Raw genomic sequence first — 19,301 nt, forward strand, 5'->3', positions numbered from 1 at the left:
CCTTCTGCACGGTCGTCAGTAAATACCAGCACTAGAAAATCAGTTGCTTTAATTGCATTTCAGCAGGGAGCCTCAGCACCATGTGGAGGAGGAAATGGGGCGGTCTCTGACCAGCTTCTGAGTACTTTGGCTGCCGGAGGGAGGCCAGACAGGGCAGAGGGGCTCCCTCTGTGGGAGCACTGCCCACGCCGGTCACTGAGAGCGGGCAGCAGGGCGCTTCCCCACTCCCCCTCACCGCAGTCCTCCTGTGCGGCCGGCCTGGCCCGAGGGCAGGAAAGAGCCCGGGACTGGCTGTCCTCCCTGGGCGAGGTAACCAGCACCCCCCACCCCCAGGGCGTCTCCTCAGCCTGCTAAGCATGAAGGAGTCTGGGCAGAAACCATTTTCAAGCCAGATTTTTCACCTGAGGTGTCAACCAGACGTCACCTCTGCTGAAAACTCCAAGTGCAAGGCTACCAAGTGGCACAGTGTAAGTTCGGATCCTTCCTGTGCCACTCTAGGCCCAGAGGAACTGAGAAGCCACCTGCTGTCTCCGCCCCTGGGCTGCTTGGGAAAAGCCAGCAGCCAGCGCGGCAGCCGGGAGTGTGGAGTGTCTCCCTCCTCTGGCCCTGGCAGCTCAGGTCCTGGCAGCAGGAGGGCTGGTACCATGGGGGACAGGGAAACCGCTGCCCTCACATTCAAAACAGCCTTGACTGTGGCCTGGTCATGGGATTAAAAACTGTGTATGTGGTGGCAGGGAGGGTCAGAGGGGGAATCTTATTAATACAGAATACATCATAAGCCATATATATTAAAATCATTAACAGTATATAGTCCCATGGTAGCTCCAGCCCCTCACACATGCTCAGGTGGCATGGCCAGCCCTTTGCCTTGGTCCAGTCTCACCCTCGGGGGCAAAGAAGGGACCGCTTGCTCCCTTTCCCCAGGCTCTTGGCCCACAGCCCCTCCATGCCATCCGTGACGCGCTGCAGGCAGCCCCAGTGGTCATCTGTGTGCCAGCTCTGCCGTCACTGGGAAGGGGCCTTGGCCTCGCTGCTGCCCCCCTGGCTGGGCTTTGGCTTTAGCAGGATGAATCTGTTGAGGAGGTCCGTTTCTGAGCTGGCCTGGGCCGTCCCATACCCCTCACCTGTGGACACACAGGCAGGCTGAGGCCTTGGGCCCGGGACAGAAGGCCCCTGCCCAACATGCCTTGTCCTCCACAGAGCCTCCTGGCCGGTGCGGGTGGGGCCCAGCAGTGACTCACCGGCATAGCTGGAGGCCTCAGCGATGTTCTGGGAACCGGTGATGTGGTGCCAGTAGGCACTGCGGGGCAGCATGGTTGTGGGCGTGCAGGGGTATGAGTAATGTTCCGTGCCCTTGTTCAGCAGCTGTGGGGCAGAGAAGGGTCAGTGGCTAAGCCCAGAGCAGCCAGCCCAAGACCCTGCCTGCCTCTCCTGGACACACCAGCTGGAGACAGCTGCCACTCTCCCGGCCCCCGGCCCGCCCGCCAGCCTCCCCCTACCCTGGACCGAGACACGCACTGCCTCACCCTCACGTTCTTCTCCATTTCCAGCAGGACCCTCTTGTGCTGCTCGGCGATGGCCAGGGTGGCACTGTGGACCCGCTGGTAAATCTGTTCCCCATCCTGCGTCTGGAAGGTGTAGAGCCCTTCCCCAGCGTCACACATCCTGGGGACACAAGTAGCACCGAGAGCCAGGTGGTGGGTATGACCCCATGTGTGTGCACATGCAGTCAGGCTCTCGTCTGGGAACAGGCAGGGCTGTCATCTGAGGGTCTGACCACCCAGCTCAAACACGCTGAGCATTTTCTGTGTGTCAGGTGGGGGTCTATATGCTTTACAAGGATTAATCCATTCCGTTTTCCCCACCACCCCACTCTGGTCTGTGTGCTACTACAGTTTCCTCGTTATTATAATTTTTCTCAAGCCATTTTACAGATGAGGAAACTGAGGCATTCAGAAGGTAACGACGAAAGTTACACAGTGGATTATACAGAACTTGAGTCTAGGCAAGCTATACCCAGTCCTTACCGTAACCCAGTCTATGAGGTTAGGTACTTTTATTATCCCCTATTTGACAGAGGAGGAAACTGAGACTCGGGTCCACAATCACAGAGCTAGTCAATGCCAGTGCCAGCATCTGATCAGAGCCTGAGCAGTCTGACTTGGTAAACAGCTTCACTTGACCTACCTGCTGTGAGTCTCAATTTCTTCATCTGTAAAATGGGTTCCCCGTCAGCATGCTGTGCTGATAAATAACTTAAGCTTCCAGCACAGTGCCCGACACAGTGAATGGCAGCTACCATCATGACCGCGGTGGGACGGCGGGGAGGCGAGTGGGTCCTACCGGCCAGCCTCGAAGGTAAAGCGTGTGGCATCCCGGCCATAGCGGCGCAGGGAGCAGAGGGGCCACGAGACGAGCTTCACGCGGGGGTTGTGTATGTCCCAGAGGTAGATGTTCTCGTGGGTGATCTGCAGCTTGCACTCGCCATACACATCCAGGTTGGGGCAGGGCAGCAGGAAGACGTTGAAGCGATCTGGATGGGAGTGGACAAGTGGGCCTGGAGCTTTGTGGGGGGCCTGGGGGGGCCTCCCTCTCACCCCCACCCCTTGCCAGCGCCAGGCCTCACCTGTCTGCTCGCACTGCACTCCTGGGGCCAGGAGGTCCGGCTCTCCCAGACTGATGTCGTTGAGCCTCGACCCCAGGCACTCCACAGACAGAGTCTTGTACCACTCCTCTGCCTCCAGCTCTGGAGAAGATAGTCCCTCTTCGTGCCGCCAGCTCAGGGGCCCACAGCAACCCACCCCATGTGCTTCAGCCGGAGTTACCCCACCCCGCCAGGCAGAGAGGGCAAGGCCAGTGGGTTCTGCGTGCCTGCCCCACCTCACCCTGGGGCTGCTCCCTCAAAGGTGCCCTCCACCCACACATCATACCCAGGCAGTGGACCTTGACCAGCCCACAGCCTGCAGCCGCATCCCCTCACCTGAGTCACAGGTGAAGGTACGTGCCGAGTCGTCGGTGAATATGATGGCCACTGCTTGTCTCTTGGTCTCCTTGGGGAGCCGTGTGACACACTTGACGTTGCTGATCTCTGTCACCTGGAACAGCATCCACAAGGTACTCGGCCAGGTTGAAGCACCTCCCTCTGCATCCCCCACGGCTCTGCCACCCCCAGGAGGGTCCTCTTGGCCCTCAGGACTCTGAACAAATCCTCGCTGGTTACAGGTTGGGAGAGCTAGGGCCCGGGCCCCCTAACCTTGGGGCAGCCTCGGAGGCACACTGACTTCTCATCTGGATACTTCTCCAGCCGCTGGGGCCCCTTGCTGGAGGATTTCCGGAACACCAGCCAGCACCTCCGGTAGATCTGTGGGACAAGATGGCAGGGGGATCAGACCCCGGACCACCCCCAAGGCAGCCGGTGACCCTGGAGTTACCCCTGCCTACCACAGCGGGCAGTGCCGCACAGCCTTCCAGGGAGCTCAGGCCCAAGAGATCTGGGGACAGCTGACACCAGCATGACACCCTGCCCTGGGGAAGAGGACCCTCCCCGAATTGAAAAGTCAGTCGTTTCTTGGCTGGCTCTGAAAGGCTGTCCCATAAAGGGTGCTCCTGAGTTACTGTTTACTGAGCTCAGCTCTGGGCGTAACGTAAGTCGCCAACATTCATGGAGTGCTTCCTATTTGTACTTTTTGTTATTAGCACTCTTCACATTTAATCTCAGGGTCACTCTTGAGGTCGCTTCTATTATCATCTCCACTTTATTAGACAGGGAATGAGGCACCCCAAAATTGAGTAACAGCTAATGAATGGTAGAGCTGGTATTTAAAACAGGCTGCCTAGAACCAGGGCTGTCCTGGGAGCCCGCTGCGCTAAGGTTCTGCCCAGGGCCCCAGGAGCACCTGCCACGACAGAGGCAGTGCTGCGGGGACAGGGATTAGGCCCTTGCCCGGTCCCAGCCTGCAAAGCACCGTGGCCCTTGTTCTTAGAGCCGGGGGAGGGCTCTTGATGTGGGTAACACCCCCTCTTGTCTCTAGGACCTTTCACTAACCCTCTCTTCTCATTCTCTGACCAACCCTGGAGTGTAGGGAATCAGGGTTAGTTCCCTGTTCCAGCTGGGAAACCAGAGGCTCTCAGAGATCAAGGGGCAGAGCCAAGAAACTGGGGTTACCCCAGAGCACAGTGCCTTCCCGGGCAAGGTTCCCTCCTTGTCCCAACCACTGCCCGTACCTAAATCCACCCCAATTCTCTGTAGCTTCACGGACTCCATCCAAGAGGCAAGAGCCAGGGAGCAGGAAGCCAACCACTCTCCGGGGCTAAGGGGCAAGCTGGCTTGTCAGACAACCCCCCACAAAGGGGTGGCCCTAGCCACCTGCCTGGGCTGCTGACTCTTCCTCCCATGGCCCCCTCCCTCCCACCTTAGGCTCTCTTCCAGCCCAAAGTCTGGCTGGGATGTACCTCCTCTTTCAGCAAGCACTCCAGAAGCCTGGCAGAGCCATTCCCCGGGAATCTCCAGTGCTCCTCTCACTGGCAAACAGTGGGGAGACTGAGGGGCCCAGAGCAGAGGAGGCGAAGGGGCCTCTGGGCCACAGGCTCAAGCCCCCTCCCCTTCTCTGCGCTGCTGTGTGGGTACCAGGTCCTCGGCAGGCAGGATCCTGGGGTGCGGTGGGCTCAGGCAGTCCCCATCCCAAGAAGCTACTCACAACCAGGCTATTTCTGGCCCCTGAGACTAGGAGACATGTCTGTCCCTGCCCCCATGACCCTGGCTCAGCCCCTGGTCTATCCACCTAAACCCCAGCAGGCCTCAGCTCTCAGCTGGGGAGCTCCTTTAGGGCAGAGACTATATTTTATTCTCAGAATCCTCACATCCCAGTCGCTTCGTTAACAGACCTCTGCTGAACAAGTGAATGATAATATGAAGGGACCGTGAATGAATGGATGGATTGATGGATGAATGCAGGAATGCTGCCGACCCAGATATGCCCTGCCAGGATGGGCTCCATGCTGTCTGCAGAGGCAGGGGCAGAAGTCCTGGGGGCCTGAGCACTCCGGTTGCCTGGTTACAGGACACACACACACACACACACACACATGCAGCACGCACACGCAGCACGCACACACACAGCCCCAGGGAGCCACTGCGCTCAAGAGCCCTCCTTCCCCACTTCTCATAGGTCTTTGATCAGCGCTTCAGAAACACTCTGCCAGAGCTCTGCCTTGGGAGGAAAGCCCTGGCAGGTAGGACGATCTGCTCCTGATCTCTTCCACCCCTTACCGCCTCGCCTCTGTGGGCTGAGGCAAGAATGGCTGCCCCGGGACAAGAGCAGCTGGGTGGCCGCAGCCCCTCACAGCAGGTCTGCAGGGGGAAGCCGGGTTCCCTGAGTGCGAGCGATTCCAGACCAGGCCTGGCCACGCCCCAGCCCCTAAACCGTCCCCCTGACTGTGCCCACCATGGGTTCCCAGGCCTGCCCCTGGAACAGGCCTGGTTCTGAGCCCAAGCGGCCACCCCAAGTGGCTTGCCTTCCTGGGAAGCTCTGCTCTGGACAGGGTCGCAGCCCAGCTGGCCCCTGGGGACCTAACAGGTCTGGGCCCTCAGGAACGAGTCACCACACTAGAACCTGGGCCCCCACCCCCTTGCCTCCCCACCTCAGCCTTAGTTCTTCTCCTTGTTCTGTGCGCAAAGTGGGTTCCATCCTTCTCTCAGGGCACGAACAAGGTGGCCGATGGCCACCACGGCCCAGGTTGGGATACAGTCCAAATCCAGTTAAGACCCCAAACATGCCCACCAGCTAAGCGGCCGCCTCCTGCCGGGACAGAAGAGCCTCCCGCAGGGGCCCTGGGGGTTGAGGGCACAGGAGGGGAAGGAGGTGCAGGAACCGCCCTGCTCCAAGGCCAGTCCTGCTCTGTCTGGTTCGCAGGCAGGGAAGCTGAGTATCAGAGCCCTGCTCCTCCCCCACCCCACTCAGCTGAGCCAGGAAGCCTTGAGCGGTCGGATCCCCCCACCCCATCAAGGCCATGGGGGAGGGGGGAACGGAAGGGCAGGGGACCCAGGTAAAACACAAGACTTGGGCCACCTCAGTCGCCAGGGTTTTCTTTCTACTGGGGAGACCCCTCACTGGAGGAGGGAGGAGGGTCCGGGAATAAAGCCCGCTCTCGGGACAATCTCACCAAGATTATTAAATTGGTCCCCGGGGCCCCTGCTCATGCCTTTTGGGCGGTTTCCAGCCGTACGGGGTGGGAGAGGGTGCACACCCAGCAGAGGTGTGTCTGAGGCCTCATCTCCACAGGCCCTCCAAGCCCCCAGCCACCTCCAACACCTGGGAGGAAAGCAGCCTGTCCCAGTGCCACAGGCCATCCAGCCCAGCCAGGTTCTCTCTCATAAACCACGTAAACACCGGCTTCTGCACCCCTCCCACCACTGCCCTCCCCCCAGCAACCAACGACTCTCCTTCTCAAATGCTTTTTTTAACTGGAAAAGCAACCACCAAAGATAAATAAATAAACGCCCGTACACAGAAAGCAATGGGAAGCAGGGGAGATGAGGTACTTAAAAGCAAAGAGGCCAGGAGAGGGGAGGAAGGAAACGAGGAGGTGATAGCAAGGGGAAGTGAGAAACCGGTCTCAGCTCGGACACAGCCCGGCATTTCCAGCCGCTGCCCTGGCGACAACTTCAACAATAGCAGGGGAGCCGCCTGCCCATCGGCCGCCACCACTGGCCCAGCCGCTGGGATGCCAGCCAGCCAGCCCGGCTGGGGCGGGAGCTGCAGCAGGCAGAGCCGGGCCCAGGCACATGCTGGGCAGCCCGCTGGCCAGAAGCCTCGAGACCAGCAATGCACGATGCCGGGCCACAGGCGGGCAGCCGCACACCCCGGACACGCCACCAGGCGCCAGCCCAAGTTCCTTGGCAGGGCCCCCTGGAGGTGGCTCACCCCGAGCTTCCTGCTCTTCATCTTCACGTAGCCCTGCTTGACGATGTCGTTGAAATTGGTCGCCATGGTTTCTCCACCGTCTTTGAGGCTCTGGCCGGCCCAGGCGAGGGGAGGGATGCCCAGGTGGCCTCGGTTTCCCGGCTCCTCCGATCACCTGTTCGAGATACTCCGTCGGGGCTGCCTCAGCATTGTTCTAGCAGCTCTTTCGCCCAGAGCCTGCTGGAAGTAAAACTGACAGGGAGATTGCACAGTGACATCTTTCTCTTCCCCTGGCTGTCTCGCTCTTTCTTCCTTCCTCTTCCCACACTCCTCCCTCCCTTCCTCCCTCAGCCCGCCCTTCTTCCTTCCCTTCCCTCCCCACCCCAGGACGACAGAACCATTCAGGAAAACCGAGGTGGAGGCTGCTACGAGGAAAATGGTCCAGCCCAGTCCCCTCCCTCACGGCTGGGGCTGGCGGTTAACCCCTTCCTGGGAGGACTGGCTCCGGCTCCTGCTGTGGAGGTGCGGGCAGAGGAAAGGAGGTGGCCCCGAGCTGCTGTCGGGCCCTATCTCCTGCTACAACTTAGGGGTAGACTTAGAGCAGGCCCCCCTCCTGTGCACAGGAGGCTCCACACGGGAAAGCCTTCCCAGAGATGGGGCTCTTGGGAGATGGCACAGATTCTGGGACCCATGCTCCCCGAGGTTAGACAACTTCCCTTGTCAGTCTCAGCAGACCCCCCAATCCCTCTGCCCCACCCCGTTCTATACCTGGTTCTCCTCAGCTCCAGGCAAGAGGCTGAGAATCGTCACCTCAAGCCCACTCAGGCCCTGCTCTCTGCCCCTGGAACTCTTCAGCAGCTCGTCTGGGTGCTGCTTCCTGGGTGGGAGGGCAGAGTCCAGTGGGGCGGGCTCTCAGATAAGCCTGAGGAATGTGCTGGGCAGGCTGGAGGTGGCCACTGTGGAAGCAGTCACCTCGCCCTGGCGCTGGGAAGGTCAGGCTGGTCTGTGAGGGCACTGGGTCTGGCCAGGACTTGCAGTGCCCCACATCCTGAGCACAGGCAGGAGTTAATTACATGGAGAACTAGCAATCACCTGGGCTTGGGGCAGAGGACAAAGCTGGACCACACTGAGGGGCACCCAGGGGCAGCCAATATGCATCGGGAAAAGGGGTGCCGTCAGGGGCTCTCAGAATCAGGCAGATTACCAGATAACGAAGACTCAGACTTAGGGGGGAGGTGTCTCAGTGATGACCCAGTCCAACATCCATTCTACATCATTTTACAGTTGGGGAAAAGAAAGCTGCCCAGAGGGGATAAGCAGCACGGCCAAGGTCACACAGCAAGCCCATGGTTCAGCCAGGGACAAATAAGTTCCAGAGTGGGAGATGGAGGCAGGCCTGCGGGTGGAATGCCCTGCCACATGGCTCTGGCGGCCTGCCACCACCTAAGCCTTCTCTGCCATCCAGGCTCAGAGGCAGGGCTGTGCCAGCAACATGGCCCCCCGTGTCTCCAGGATTGCTGGGTGGGAATGGAGCAGTATTTCTGGGGTCAGCTGGGCATCTGTGCTGCCAGGACAGGGCCCTGGGGCAAGCATCCTGCTGGAGCTGCCAGCAGCTTGGCATTAATTAATCTTCTGGAGGCCTGTCGAGTCCCTAACAAGGAATAGATGTGACTACCCCAGTGAGCACACGAAAACAGGCAGAGGGACAGACGGTAGTGCTCCCTATGCCCCTTGTACCCCAAGAGCCTCTTCAGCACCCCTCAGTGGCCTCCCTGCCCATCCACTCGCTCTCTCCCAGCTCCCTGGGGGCCAAGACCCTTCCACACCCAAGTGGTCTGCTTTCCTCCTATAAGGTCTAGCGTGGGGTACCCTCCCTAGTACTGACCCCCAACATCCTTGCCATACCTGGGTGCTGGCACTCAAAGAAGAGTAAGTTTTCCCAGCTCTGCCTCTACCAGCTGGGGCTGCCTTGTCCCCACAGCGAGGACCAGCTCCGTAAAAGTCCCCTCCAAGGTGCCAGCTGGCTGGCTGCTGGCTGAGGGGCCACAGCGTGGAAGGCCCCTTTCAGAACACACCTACAGCGAGGCCCCTGGGTTCATCCAAGGCAGCCATAGACGTGGCCCAGCCAGGAACATGAATCGAACTGGCAGGTGGTCCCGCGTAAGCCATTTAACTCCTCAGCGCCTCAATTTCCCCATCAGTTAAAAAAAAAAATGAGGATAAATCCACCTATTTTAAATGAGGAAATGAATCTATGAGGCACCTGCCTGCCCACGTTGGACCCAGAGCTTCTGCCTTGAAAACCCCAAGGGCTGTTTTTATTGCGAGAGCTGCTGCCCAGCCGAGGACTGTGAAAGCACCCTAACTCAGCCTTCCACCTGCCCAGTGCAGGCCTGCTCCTTCCTGGCTCCACCAGTTACCTTCTCAGCAGCACCCCTGGAGTGACTGCCATCACCAAGCTCTCAGGAGCACCTGTGCCATGTCTGTCCACAGTCCCACACCCCATGCCCTAGCAATAAACCCACAGAGACAAACCACTGGGAAGAGCAACCTTCCAGGGGAAGCCTGGGTGTCAAAGGGCCTGGGAGCCCACACTGGCCTGGAGTCACAGGTGGTGCTGACCTTACTCAGTCCCTAATGAATATGCAAGAGCAAGACCCACGCTGGGGCCCAAAGTGGTGCAGCAAAGGGGAGCTGGGGAGGAGGGAGAGAGGGGGAAGAGCCAATAGGTAGACTCACAAATTTGATGGGCAATGGGGACAAGGTGAGAGGGGGCACCCAGAGCCAACCCATGCCCCAAAGGGACTGCACTGTGTTAAGCAACAGAAATGGCCCCCAGGCTGAGCCTGTGCGGACCCAATGCGGCATCAAGGGACGGAGAGCAGCTGAGCTCAGCAGGCCAGGAACTGGGAAGGCAGCCCCCGCCCTGCTGCACCTGGGGCCACTTTCCCCATCACTCCTGAACAACCACCAGCTCTGCCTCTCACGAGCCTAGAGCAGGGGAAAAGGCCCTGATAACTGGAGAGGGCCTGTGGTCTCAGGTGTGCAAGGTTGGCTCTGAGCACCCAGAGGGGCTACGCAGGATGCCCAGCAGCCCCCTCAGCACTGCGGTAGGGAGCAGGGACCCCCGTTCCTCCTCCCAACCTGGCATCGAAGCAGCTGCTCAACCAGAGATCGTCCCCGCCCTGGACCAGGCCACCGCTGGCTCCTCCAGAAAGAGGAGGAGCCCCCCTCTCCCAGGAAGGGCAGGTGTCCTGTGCGGAGGGGGCATGAGACTCCCTGGTGCCCAGCAGAGGGGTGGGGAGCGGCCCCCTGCTCACCTGCCCTATGTGGCAGCCGTCTAAGCACCCCTCCCTGCACCTCGATTCTGCCTGGAGGCTTTGGCTCCAGAACAAACGCTACCCGCTGCTGTTGGCAACCAATGACTGAGCAGGAGCGGCTGCCTGCCTGGCTGGGCCTCCCCACCCCATGACAGATCGGATCTTATCAGGGCTTCAGGGACAGCCCTACCTGGACACTTGGACACCGTCTCACTGACGGCTCGCTGTCTCCAACCCCCGCAAAGATCCCATTGGCGGGATTCTCTCTGGCGTGAGGGTCATTTCCCATCACCTGCCTGGTCTTCTCTACCCCTGTGTGATTATTATCAGGGGCCAGGAGGAGGTCATCCCCTCCCCAGACGGCCCCACCCCTGACCTCCACCTATGCAAATCCCCACAAGCAACCACCACCTGAAACACTGCAGGTCCCAAGATGGGTGGCAAAGACAGATCAAAAACCAACGGGGTGGGGGTTCACTGGTGGCGCAGTGGTTAAGAATCCGCCTGCCAATGCTGGGGACACGGGTTCGAGCCCTGGTCCAGGAAGATCACACACGCTGTGGAGCAAATAAGCCCATGAGCCACAATTACTGAGCCTGCGCTCTAGAGCCCACGAGCCACAACTACTGAAGCCCATGCGCCTAGAGCCCGTGCTCCACAACAAGAGAAGCCACCGCAATGAGAAGCCCGCGCACCGCAACGAAGAGTAGCCCCCGCTCGCCGCAACTAGAGAAAGCCGCACACAGCAACAAAGACCCAATGCACCCAAAAATAAATAATGAATTAATTATTAAAAAAAAAACGAACTGGGCAGAGAAGACTGGCGGGAGGAGAGGACATCTGAACAGCCCTCCAGTTAGGAAAGTGGTGCTGTGTCTCCACACCACTGCCACTCCGCTCTCTCCAGGTTGCCTGCCCACCCGTCCAGCCTCATCTCCCCCGGGGCTGGCCTTCTTTCTGTTCTTCAACATGCCTAACTCCTACCCACGCAGGATCACCGCACTTGCTGTTCCCTGCCTAAAACTCTATTCCCTCAGATGGTCCAAGGTTCATTCTACTGCATCATTCAGGTCTCAGCTCAAAGACCGTCACTTCAGAGAGGTCTTCACAGACCATGCTGGCCAAAGGAGCTCCCCAATCAGCCTCTATCGCAACACCCAGTTTCACTGTCCCCCTATATCACTATAGGGTTTGCCTCTTCATCTGCTGATTTGCTACTCGGCCACTCTCTGTCTCCTACAGCGCCCTAGAACATCAGCTTCCTGATGGCTAGCCTGTGTCTGTCTAGTTAATGGCTCCATCCCAGCACCTAGAATGGTGCCTAGTGTGGCGTAGGTGCTCGGTATTTGGGGACTGAAAACATAATTATTTCCAGGACTTGTTCTCCTCATCCTTTCTCCCACCACCATCAATATCCACCTGGTCAGACCCAGCTCAACTTCCAGAGACGTGTGAGCAGCAGTGGGTTCCCACCTCCCTGGGCCCCAGACCCACGGTTTGGTTCAAAGCTGATCCCGGGAGAAGACAGCACTGCTGACACTGTGTCCAGGCCTGGCCAGGTGGCCCCACCTTGGCCTCGGTTGTTGGATGAGGTCATGCCCAGCTCTGCTGCCCTGCCTGAGAGGGAAGAGCTAGAAGTAGCCAGTGCCCAGGCTCAGAGGGGCAGGCAACTGGGCGGGAGGGGACACAGCTCCTGAGACCCATCCCAGGTGGGGAACAGGAATGGCCTGCACTGGAGCCACATCCCCTAAAAGGGGCAAGAAAGGAATCTGCACTAAATAAATAAGCCCAGCCTCGAACTGCTGCTGTGAACCCTGCCAGGCTTGTCACTGCCCTTGACTCTCAGCCCCCTACACCTGAAACGCTCCATCCAAGTCTCCTGGCAACTGCCACGCACCCACGGCTGGGGACAGGGAGACTGCACAGAGGCCCTGCTCTGCCCACATCACCCAGGTGCACAGGCTCCGCTCGTACACCTCTGCAGTGACAGAAAGCATTTAACTGGAAGCAGGGCTTTGGGTGTCCTGGGAGAGAAAGTGGACAGGACCCCAGGACCAGGGAAGAAGAATCAAGGAAAGGAGGCAGCTGGCTCCTCCTTTAAGTTGTAGGGTAGGAACCATTTGCAGGTAGGGTGGGCAGTACGGGGGCAGATGGAGAAAGTGTTGGAATTTGGGGGTGGGGTTTGAGAGAGCAAGAGGCCATGGGAGCAGGAAAGGTGGGAGGAGGATGGGGGCTGTGATGCGCTGGGTTATGCCCCTTCGGGATGGCAGGCCCAGGGCCAGGGAGTACAGGGACCTGGGCTCCTCCGATGAGTGAGTGTGGGGTAGGCGTGAGGTCAGGCCCCGACCTGGGCTCCCCTGGAGAGGAGAGCTGGGGGTAGGTGGAGCTCAGGGGGTAGTTTTCAGGGGCCGGGCTGGCTTTTGGAGGTAGACCCCTGAGGCCCCCCACAGGGTAGGAAGGTCCCACGGGCTTGGAGAGTTCTCAGGCTGGAGTAGCCGAGGGTCTCGAGAGTTCCAGCGCGGCCTAAGGTCCCTCCCCTCCTCGCGCCCCCCTAGTTACCTGGGCGCCGCGGCCCCTGCTGGGGGCGCTGGCTCGGCGGGCGGCGGGCCAGACTCATGCCCGCGTCACGGCGCGGCCGGCGGGGCGGCGGCGGCAGCGGCGGCGGCGCCCGGCGCCGGGTGGGGACTGCGAGGGAGGTGCAGCCGCCCAGCTCGGTTCGGGCTGGGACTTGGTGGCGCTGCCCTGCAGCACGGCTCCAGCCACTCCGCCCCGCCCCGCCCCGCCCCTACGGCGCGGCACTCCCACCCTGGGCGGCCCGCCCCCGCCGTATTCCTCCGAGCCGAGGGACAAGCGCTTCCGTCCCGGCTTCCTTTCCCTCCCCGTCCCCCAACCAACCCCCGTCCCCATCCCCAGCTCGCCTCCGCGGCCCCTTCAGGTAGCCCTCGGTACCCCGGCTCAGCCTCACCGCCCCTGCCTGGGCCCCAGATTCCAATCTCACTTCGCCTCTCAGCCCCTGAAAGCTGAACACGACATCAGCTCCCAGCCTCCAGATCTCAACCACCACCCCGACAACTTCTACAGGAATCATACACACATCCACTGCTCCCCTATCCCCTACAGGACTTCCGGGGCCGTCCACAGCCTAGCCAGGACCCCCAGTGACATCCTTATCGCCCCACCCACCCCCGCACAATCCTGAAGCTTCGTGCGCGCCTCTCTCCTAGCCTGTCAGCTCCCCTAGCAGTCCGCAGCCTCCCCTTCCTCCCCTGGCCTCCTCACCGCCCTCAAAACACCCAGTACTCCCATCCTACCTCCCCCCCACACCCCGAGACTTTGCCCTCAAGTGCCAGCCCCGTTGCCCTCCATCACCTCCCAGCACACACACTCTCCTCACTGCCCCTCAGTCCTGCGCAGGTGTCCTGTCATGGCCCTGCTGGAATCACAAACCACAGGCCTCCCCAGCTGTGCCAGGCAGGGATGAGGACTTTGCCTAGGGCCTCCCCACAGGAGGGACTGTGTCACCCTACTGGTTTTCTTGTCTGCACCCTTCCACACCAGTGGTTTGCAAAGTGAAGGGTCAGCATCAGCATCACTTTGAAACTTGTTAGAAATGCAAATTCCCTGCCCCAGCCCAGACCTGCAAAATCAGAATCTCTAGTGGTGCCCAGAAATCTGCGTTTTAACAAGCCCCTACGTGATTCTAATGCACCCTAACCACTGCTTTACACCAAATATACAAAACTAAACAAAAGGCCACACCTAAACAACTGAAATCCTAAAAAATGAAAATGCCTCCCAGTCCAACCCTTGTCCAGGTTTCCTCAAAGGAAACCCCACTCTAGAGAAGCTTCCTCCAAGCTATCTAGGGCCCAAGGACCACAGCACTCACCCATGGAGTCCATGCCCCTGCCTCCTAGACACTGGGCCTCAGCCTGGCCTAGTCTTGCCCACGGAACTTCTTAGGGGGATGTTTCTCTTCCCCTGAATATTTCCCAGAGAGGTCACTGTCATGCCGTGGCCACCAAGGGAGCCCCAGGGACTCCCAGCAGCCTCTGCCGTGGGCCTGAGCTAACCAGTCTTACGCGGCCAGGGGAGGAGGTGGACGTGCTCGACCTGTCCCTGCCAGCCAAGCTGGCCTGGGTCTTGACCTCCTGACCTCCCCCATGCACCTTCCAAATTTGAGCCCACCTGCTTTGCTTCAAACCACAGCTCATAAAGCCCCCAGCACTTGATCCATCACAGCAAAGTCTTTTCACCACCAGTGACCTTTGGAGGAGTTTTGGCCAACAGCAAGCACCAAAAGAGTGTTCATAATAAAAAATCATCTTGTCTGGAGTGGGGTTTCTGAAACTTCTTCATTCTCTCATTCTCCTAATTTTTGCCCAATCCACTCTCTGTCTGCAGTCTTGTCACCCAAATTTTTTTTAATTAAACTTTTTATTTTGAGATATTTGAAGATTCACATGCAGTTGTAAGTTGTAATACGGAGAGAATCCATGAGACTTTACCCAGTTTCCCCAATGTGACATCTTGCAAAACTGAGTACAATATCACAACGAGCACGTTGACATTGAAACAGTCAAGATACAGAACATTTCCATCACACAAGATCCCTCCTGTTGCCCTTTTATAGCCAAACTCACTTCCCTCCCCCTCTCACCCCTCCTTAACCCCTGGCAACCACTAATCTGTTCTCTATTTCTATAGTTTGGTCATTTCCAGAACGTTTTAAAATTAGAATCATAAGTACATAATCTTTGGGGACTGGCTTTTTTTTTCACTCAGCATAATCCTTTGGCGATCCATCCAAGCTGTTGCAAGTACCATTACTCTGTCCTTTTCACTGCCAAATAGTATTCCACGGAACGTATGTGCCACAGTTCATTTTGCACACTCACTGAAGGGTGTCTGGGTTGTTTCCAGTTTTTGACTGTGATGAATAAAGCTGCTATAATCATTCATGTATAGGTTTTTGTGTGAACATAAATCTTTACCGCTCTGGGATAAATGTCTAGGAGTGCAACTACTGGGTCATATGGTAATTGTATGTTTAGTTTAAAAACTGCCACTCTGTTTTCCAGAGTGGCTGTATCGTTTTACATTCCCAGCAGCAATGTATGATGACCTTATTTCTTCACATCCTTGCCAGCATTTGCTGTTGTTATCACTTTTCTTTTTTTTTTTTTCAAGCCATTCTGATAAGTGTGTAGGGATATCTCATTGTGGCTTTAATTCGCATTTCCCTGCTGGCTAATGTTGAACATCTTTTCATGTGCTTATTTGCCATCTGTGTATCTTCTTCAGTGAAATGTTTGCTCATGTCTTTTGCCCATGTTCTAATTTGATAATTTGCCTTTTTATTGTTGAGTTTTGAGAGTTCTTTATATATTCCGGATACTAGTCCTTTTGTGGATTTACAAGTCGGTTCGGGCTGGGACTCGGCGAATATGTAAAGCACCTTTTGTGGTTTACAAATATTTTCTCCCAGTCTGTAGCTTGTCTTTTCATCCGCTTAACAGGGTCTTTCACAAAGTAAAATTTAAGTTCAATGAAGTCCAAATTATTATTGTTTCTTTTATGGATTGTGCTTTCAGTGCCAAGTCTAAGAAGTGCCAAGTCTAACAAGTGATTACTCCTCCCATAACCTCCACCCTCCAATGGGACTCTTTTGGCGGGGAGGGTGTGGGGACAGTGCTCTGTGAGGAGTTACACCCCGATATATTACCTCTCCCGTGCTGAGCGCAGCCCAGGCCTCAGGGCCTGTCCCAGGCGTCCCGCTGGGAGGGGGTACTTGAAAATCCTCACTCAGGACAGAGGCAGGGAAGCACGTGGGGGTCGATCCCAGATGTGCTGCAAGACCCTTCACCATTTGGAGCCTCAATTTCCTCCCCCTAAAATGGGAACAATGAGAGTTAGGTAAAATAGCATCGGTGGAAGCATCTCCCCAGTGCCTGGTGTATAGACTGGAGGGAGAGCTATTATCACCCGTTACTGGGTTTTGAATCATTAATAATATACTCAGGCCCAAGATTTACCCCCAGGAAACCCAAAGCCCTTCTCTGGTGTTGACCCTTCTGGTCCCTCGCCCACACTCCTGTTTGTACATCACTTGACAGTTTTCAAAGTATTTTCACCCAAAGTACTTTCGCCTGTGCTGGAACAATATTTCCCAAGCCCTAGCCACTCCAGCCACTTCGTGATTTTTCCCAGATTCAAGCGTCTCCTGTGCTATTATTTGCTCAGTGCCTTTCTTTAAATCACCTCACATTCTTCTATTTGCTTCAAGAGCAAAAACTACATAAATAAAATACCTTGAAAAATAAAACAAATGCATTAAATGCGTGCTGGCTAACACTGCTGCCTAGAAAGCAACTCCAAGGCTTTTGTTAAAAAGGAGTTTAGCGAGTGTTAGATAAACGCTGAGCCTACACTGCCACCTGTCTGAGACCTTCTTGAAACTGTCAGAGGATGAAAAGAAAAATGAACACAGAATCGTTTATGCGTAGCACGATCCCATGGTGGAGTGTGTGGAGTGTGACTCCCATCATTCTACTGGCCATGGTGGTGTGAGTCCACACCTGGGGAAATGCCATCCGAGCTTACTGAACCTCATTGCAGCAACCTCGAGTAGATGTCGCAATCCTCATTGCACAGGTAGAAAAACTGAAGCCCAGTAAGTAGAAGAATTTGTCCAGGGGCTTCCCTGGTGGCGCAGTGGTTGAGAGTCCACCTGACGATGCAGGGGACACGGGTTCGTGCCCCGGTCCGGGAAGATCCCACAAGCCGCGGAGCAGCTGGGCCCGTGAGCCATGGCCGCTGAGCCTGCGCGTCCGGAGCCTGTGCTCTGCAACAGCAGAGGCCACAACAGTGAGAGGCCCGCGTACCGCAAAAAAAAAAAAAAAAAAGGAATTTGTCCAGGATGATGTAGCCATGCCCGGACTTGAACTGGAGACCATGAAGTCTCTGTTTTTTGGGGCCTTGACATAACCTAGAAGGATGGGGATCCTTGTCCATGCTGGTCTCCCAGGGGGGCCTCCAGCAAAGTCCTCACTCCTCCCATACCCCCAGGTCTGCTCTTGGGAAAAGGGCAGGTTTGACAGAGCCAGAGCCAGAGGAGATGAAATCTGGAGCTGGGAGGAATCCCCAGAATCCCAGGCAACCTTACCGTAGCCATCAGATTGGTGAGTTCTTTTCAAATGTTGTCGGTGACAGGCTGGCGCCCCTCCACTTGCTGTACAGGAGCACTGAGATCTGGGCCAGTTCGCCAGTCAAGATGAGGCCCTGATCTGTCTCCCTCCCTCAGCTGGACAGTGACACAAACCAGCCTCCCCAGGAACCTTCACATCAAAGGGGACTAACTAAGAGGGGGGTGGAGAAGAAGGAGGTGGGGCCCCCTTGCTCCCTCTGCTTCCTTCCAAGGAGGCTGGGCAAGGGGCAATTTCCGATGGATGCAGAGAGCAGCTCTCAGGAAGGAGGTGACATTCCAGCCCCATCTCCCAGCACATGGCTCTCTCTAGGCAGTTCTCTCTGGGCTGCCATCCTGAGCACATGTGTCATATGCTACTAGCAGGACTGACAAGCTGTTCCCTGGACAGGCATGGCAGCCAGCAGTAAAGGGAGGCCGCGTGGTCAGGTCAGCCTTCCCTCCCTCACGGATTCGCTGATTCATTCAACAAACATCTGAGCACTTAACTCTGTGCCAGGCGCTGGGCACTGGGGACACGGTGGTCGACAAGAACAGCCTGCCTCTCAGGAGTTCTTAGTCTAGTAAAAGCGATAGGTGTGGATCTAAGAACTCCACAGTTGCAGGTGCAACTCATGAGGGCAGAGAGGGAAAGGGGCTACAGGGTGCTGGAAGAGGTATGGGCAGCACCTGACCTGCCTGGGAAGGCTTTTACTGAGGAAGTGATTCTTAAGGTGAAAGCAAAAGGGTGTGTTAATGTGGTGGAGAGGGATGGCAGAGTGTTCTGAGTTGGGGGAACTGCCATGTGCAAAGGTCCTTTGGCTGAAGAGAGCCTGCCCTGTATAAGAGCGTGGGAGGAAGCCCGAGTGGCTGGAATGCAGAGGAAGATGGGGATGCACGGTGCTCAGTGAGGCTGGCTATGCAGAGTCTTGACGGCCAGTTCAAGGGTTTGGTCTCCATCTTAAGAGTAATAGGGAGCTAGTCAAGGGTTTTAAACGGGGAAGGGGATAGGATCCAATTTGCATTTTGCAAAAATCCTTCTGGCTGCCCTTAGAGAATACATGGAGGGGTCTCAATGGAATTGTGGGGAGCAAGACAGGAAGCGAAGGCAAGTCTTACAGGAGAGAGGTGGTCTGACTTAGGTAGTGAGAAGGGGTGATGGCAAGGGACAGATAAAAGAGATCCTCAGAAAGTCGTGTCCCTGACTCCTTGGCGACTGGCCACCAGGAGCCAGGAGAGTCAGGGACAAAAAAGAAGAAAAATAACGACCCCGACACTAACATTGTGGTGTCAGTTCTTCCACACAAACGGAGAGAAAAGCAAGCCGGCATTGTATGCTATATTCAGATCTGATTTTTTACTCACTCCCTTTTCTTTAACGAGCTTCATCTTGCTGACTGTCCGGCATCCCCCTGGAGAAATGTGCTGTCATGAATTTCACCAGCCCCTGACCACCGGCTGTTTAGCTGTCTCTATTTTTGCTCTTGTAAACAATGCCACAATGAGCGCTGTGTGGCTAAATGCTTGTGCCCACGCTTCTATATTACACAGGCTTACAGCCTTCCTTAGGACAGGTTTCTAAAAGTGACCCGTCTTTGTTTTAGCTGCATTTTGCCAGTTTGCTCTGCAGGGATTTCTACCCTTTTACCATCTAAGGATGCACATTGATGGAGGAAAATGTTCCAACACCTATAAAAGGTCAAAGCCGTTGTACCTTTAATATCTGTTGCCTGGAGAAAAAAAAAAAACCATGGTGACTGAGGGCTATTATGAATTCTACAGATCGTTTAAATGAATTCATGTCTCATCTGTTCTGTGGTTTCCATGCTTCCACTTGACGAAAGTGGTACCAGTCTGGAGGGAACATATGGATTTGAGAGCCCCTTTGCTTTCCCC

At 56.6% G+C, this 19,301-nt stretch overlaps 1 protein-coding gene across 3 annotated transcripts; it reads right to left on the reverse strand.

The window, feature by feature from the left end:
• Positions 1–768: 768 nt before the first annotated feature.
• Positions 769–12,891, reverse strand: DOK4 (docking protein 4). Of its 3 annotated transcripts, XM_030847984.3 has the most exons (10): positions 12,782–12,889; positions 7,671–7,779; positions 6,924–7,154; positions 3,254–3,361; positions 2,981–3,095; positions 2,627–2,746; positions 2,344–2,533; positions 1,527–1,665; positions 1,242–1,365; positions 769–1,124 (listed from the first exon to the last, which is right to left on the reverse strand). In XM_030847984.3, exons 3-10 carry the CDS (start codon positions 6,987–6,989, stop codon positions 1,006–1,008), a joined length of 981 nt encoding a protein of 326 aa, XP_030703844.1. In that variant the 5' UTR covers positions 6,990–7,154; positions 7,671–7,779; positions 12,782–12,889; the 3' UTR covers positions 769–1,005. The 3 variants fall into 3 exon arrangements, with proteins under 3 accessions (XP_030703844.1, XP_030703841.1, XP_030703843.1); XM_030847981.3 differs by having other exon boundaries at positions 769–1,365; XM_030847983.3 differs by lacking the exon at positions 7,671–7,779 and having other exon boundaries at positions 769–1,365; positions 12,782–12,891.
• Positions 12,892–19,301: the final 6,410 nt, after the last annotated feature.

The sequence above is a fragment of the Globicephala melas genome, chromosome 19 (assembly GCF_963455315.2).
Source record: "Globicephala melas chromosome 19, mGloMel1.2, whole genome shotgun sequence".
NCBI classification, from domain to species: Eukaryota; Metazoa; Chordata; class Mammalia; order Artiodactyla; family Delphinidae; genus Globicephala; species Globicephala melas.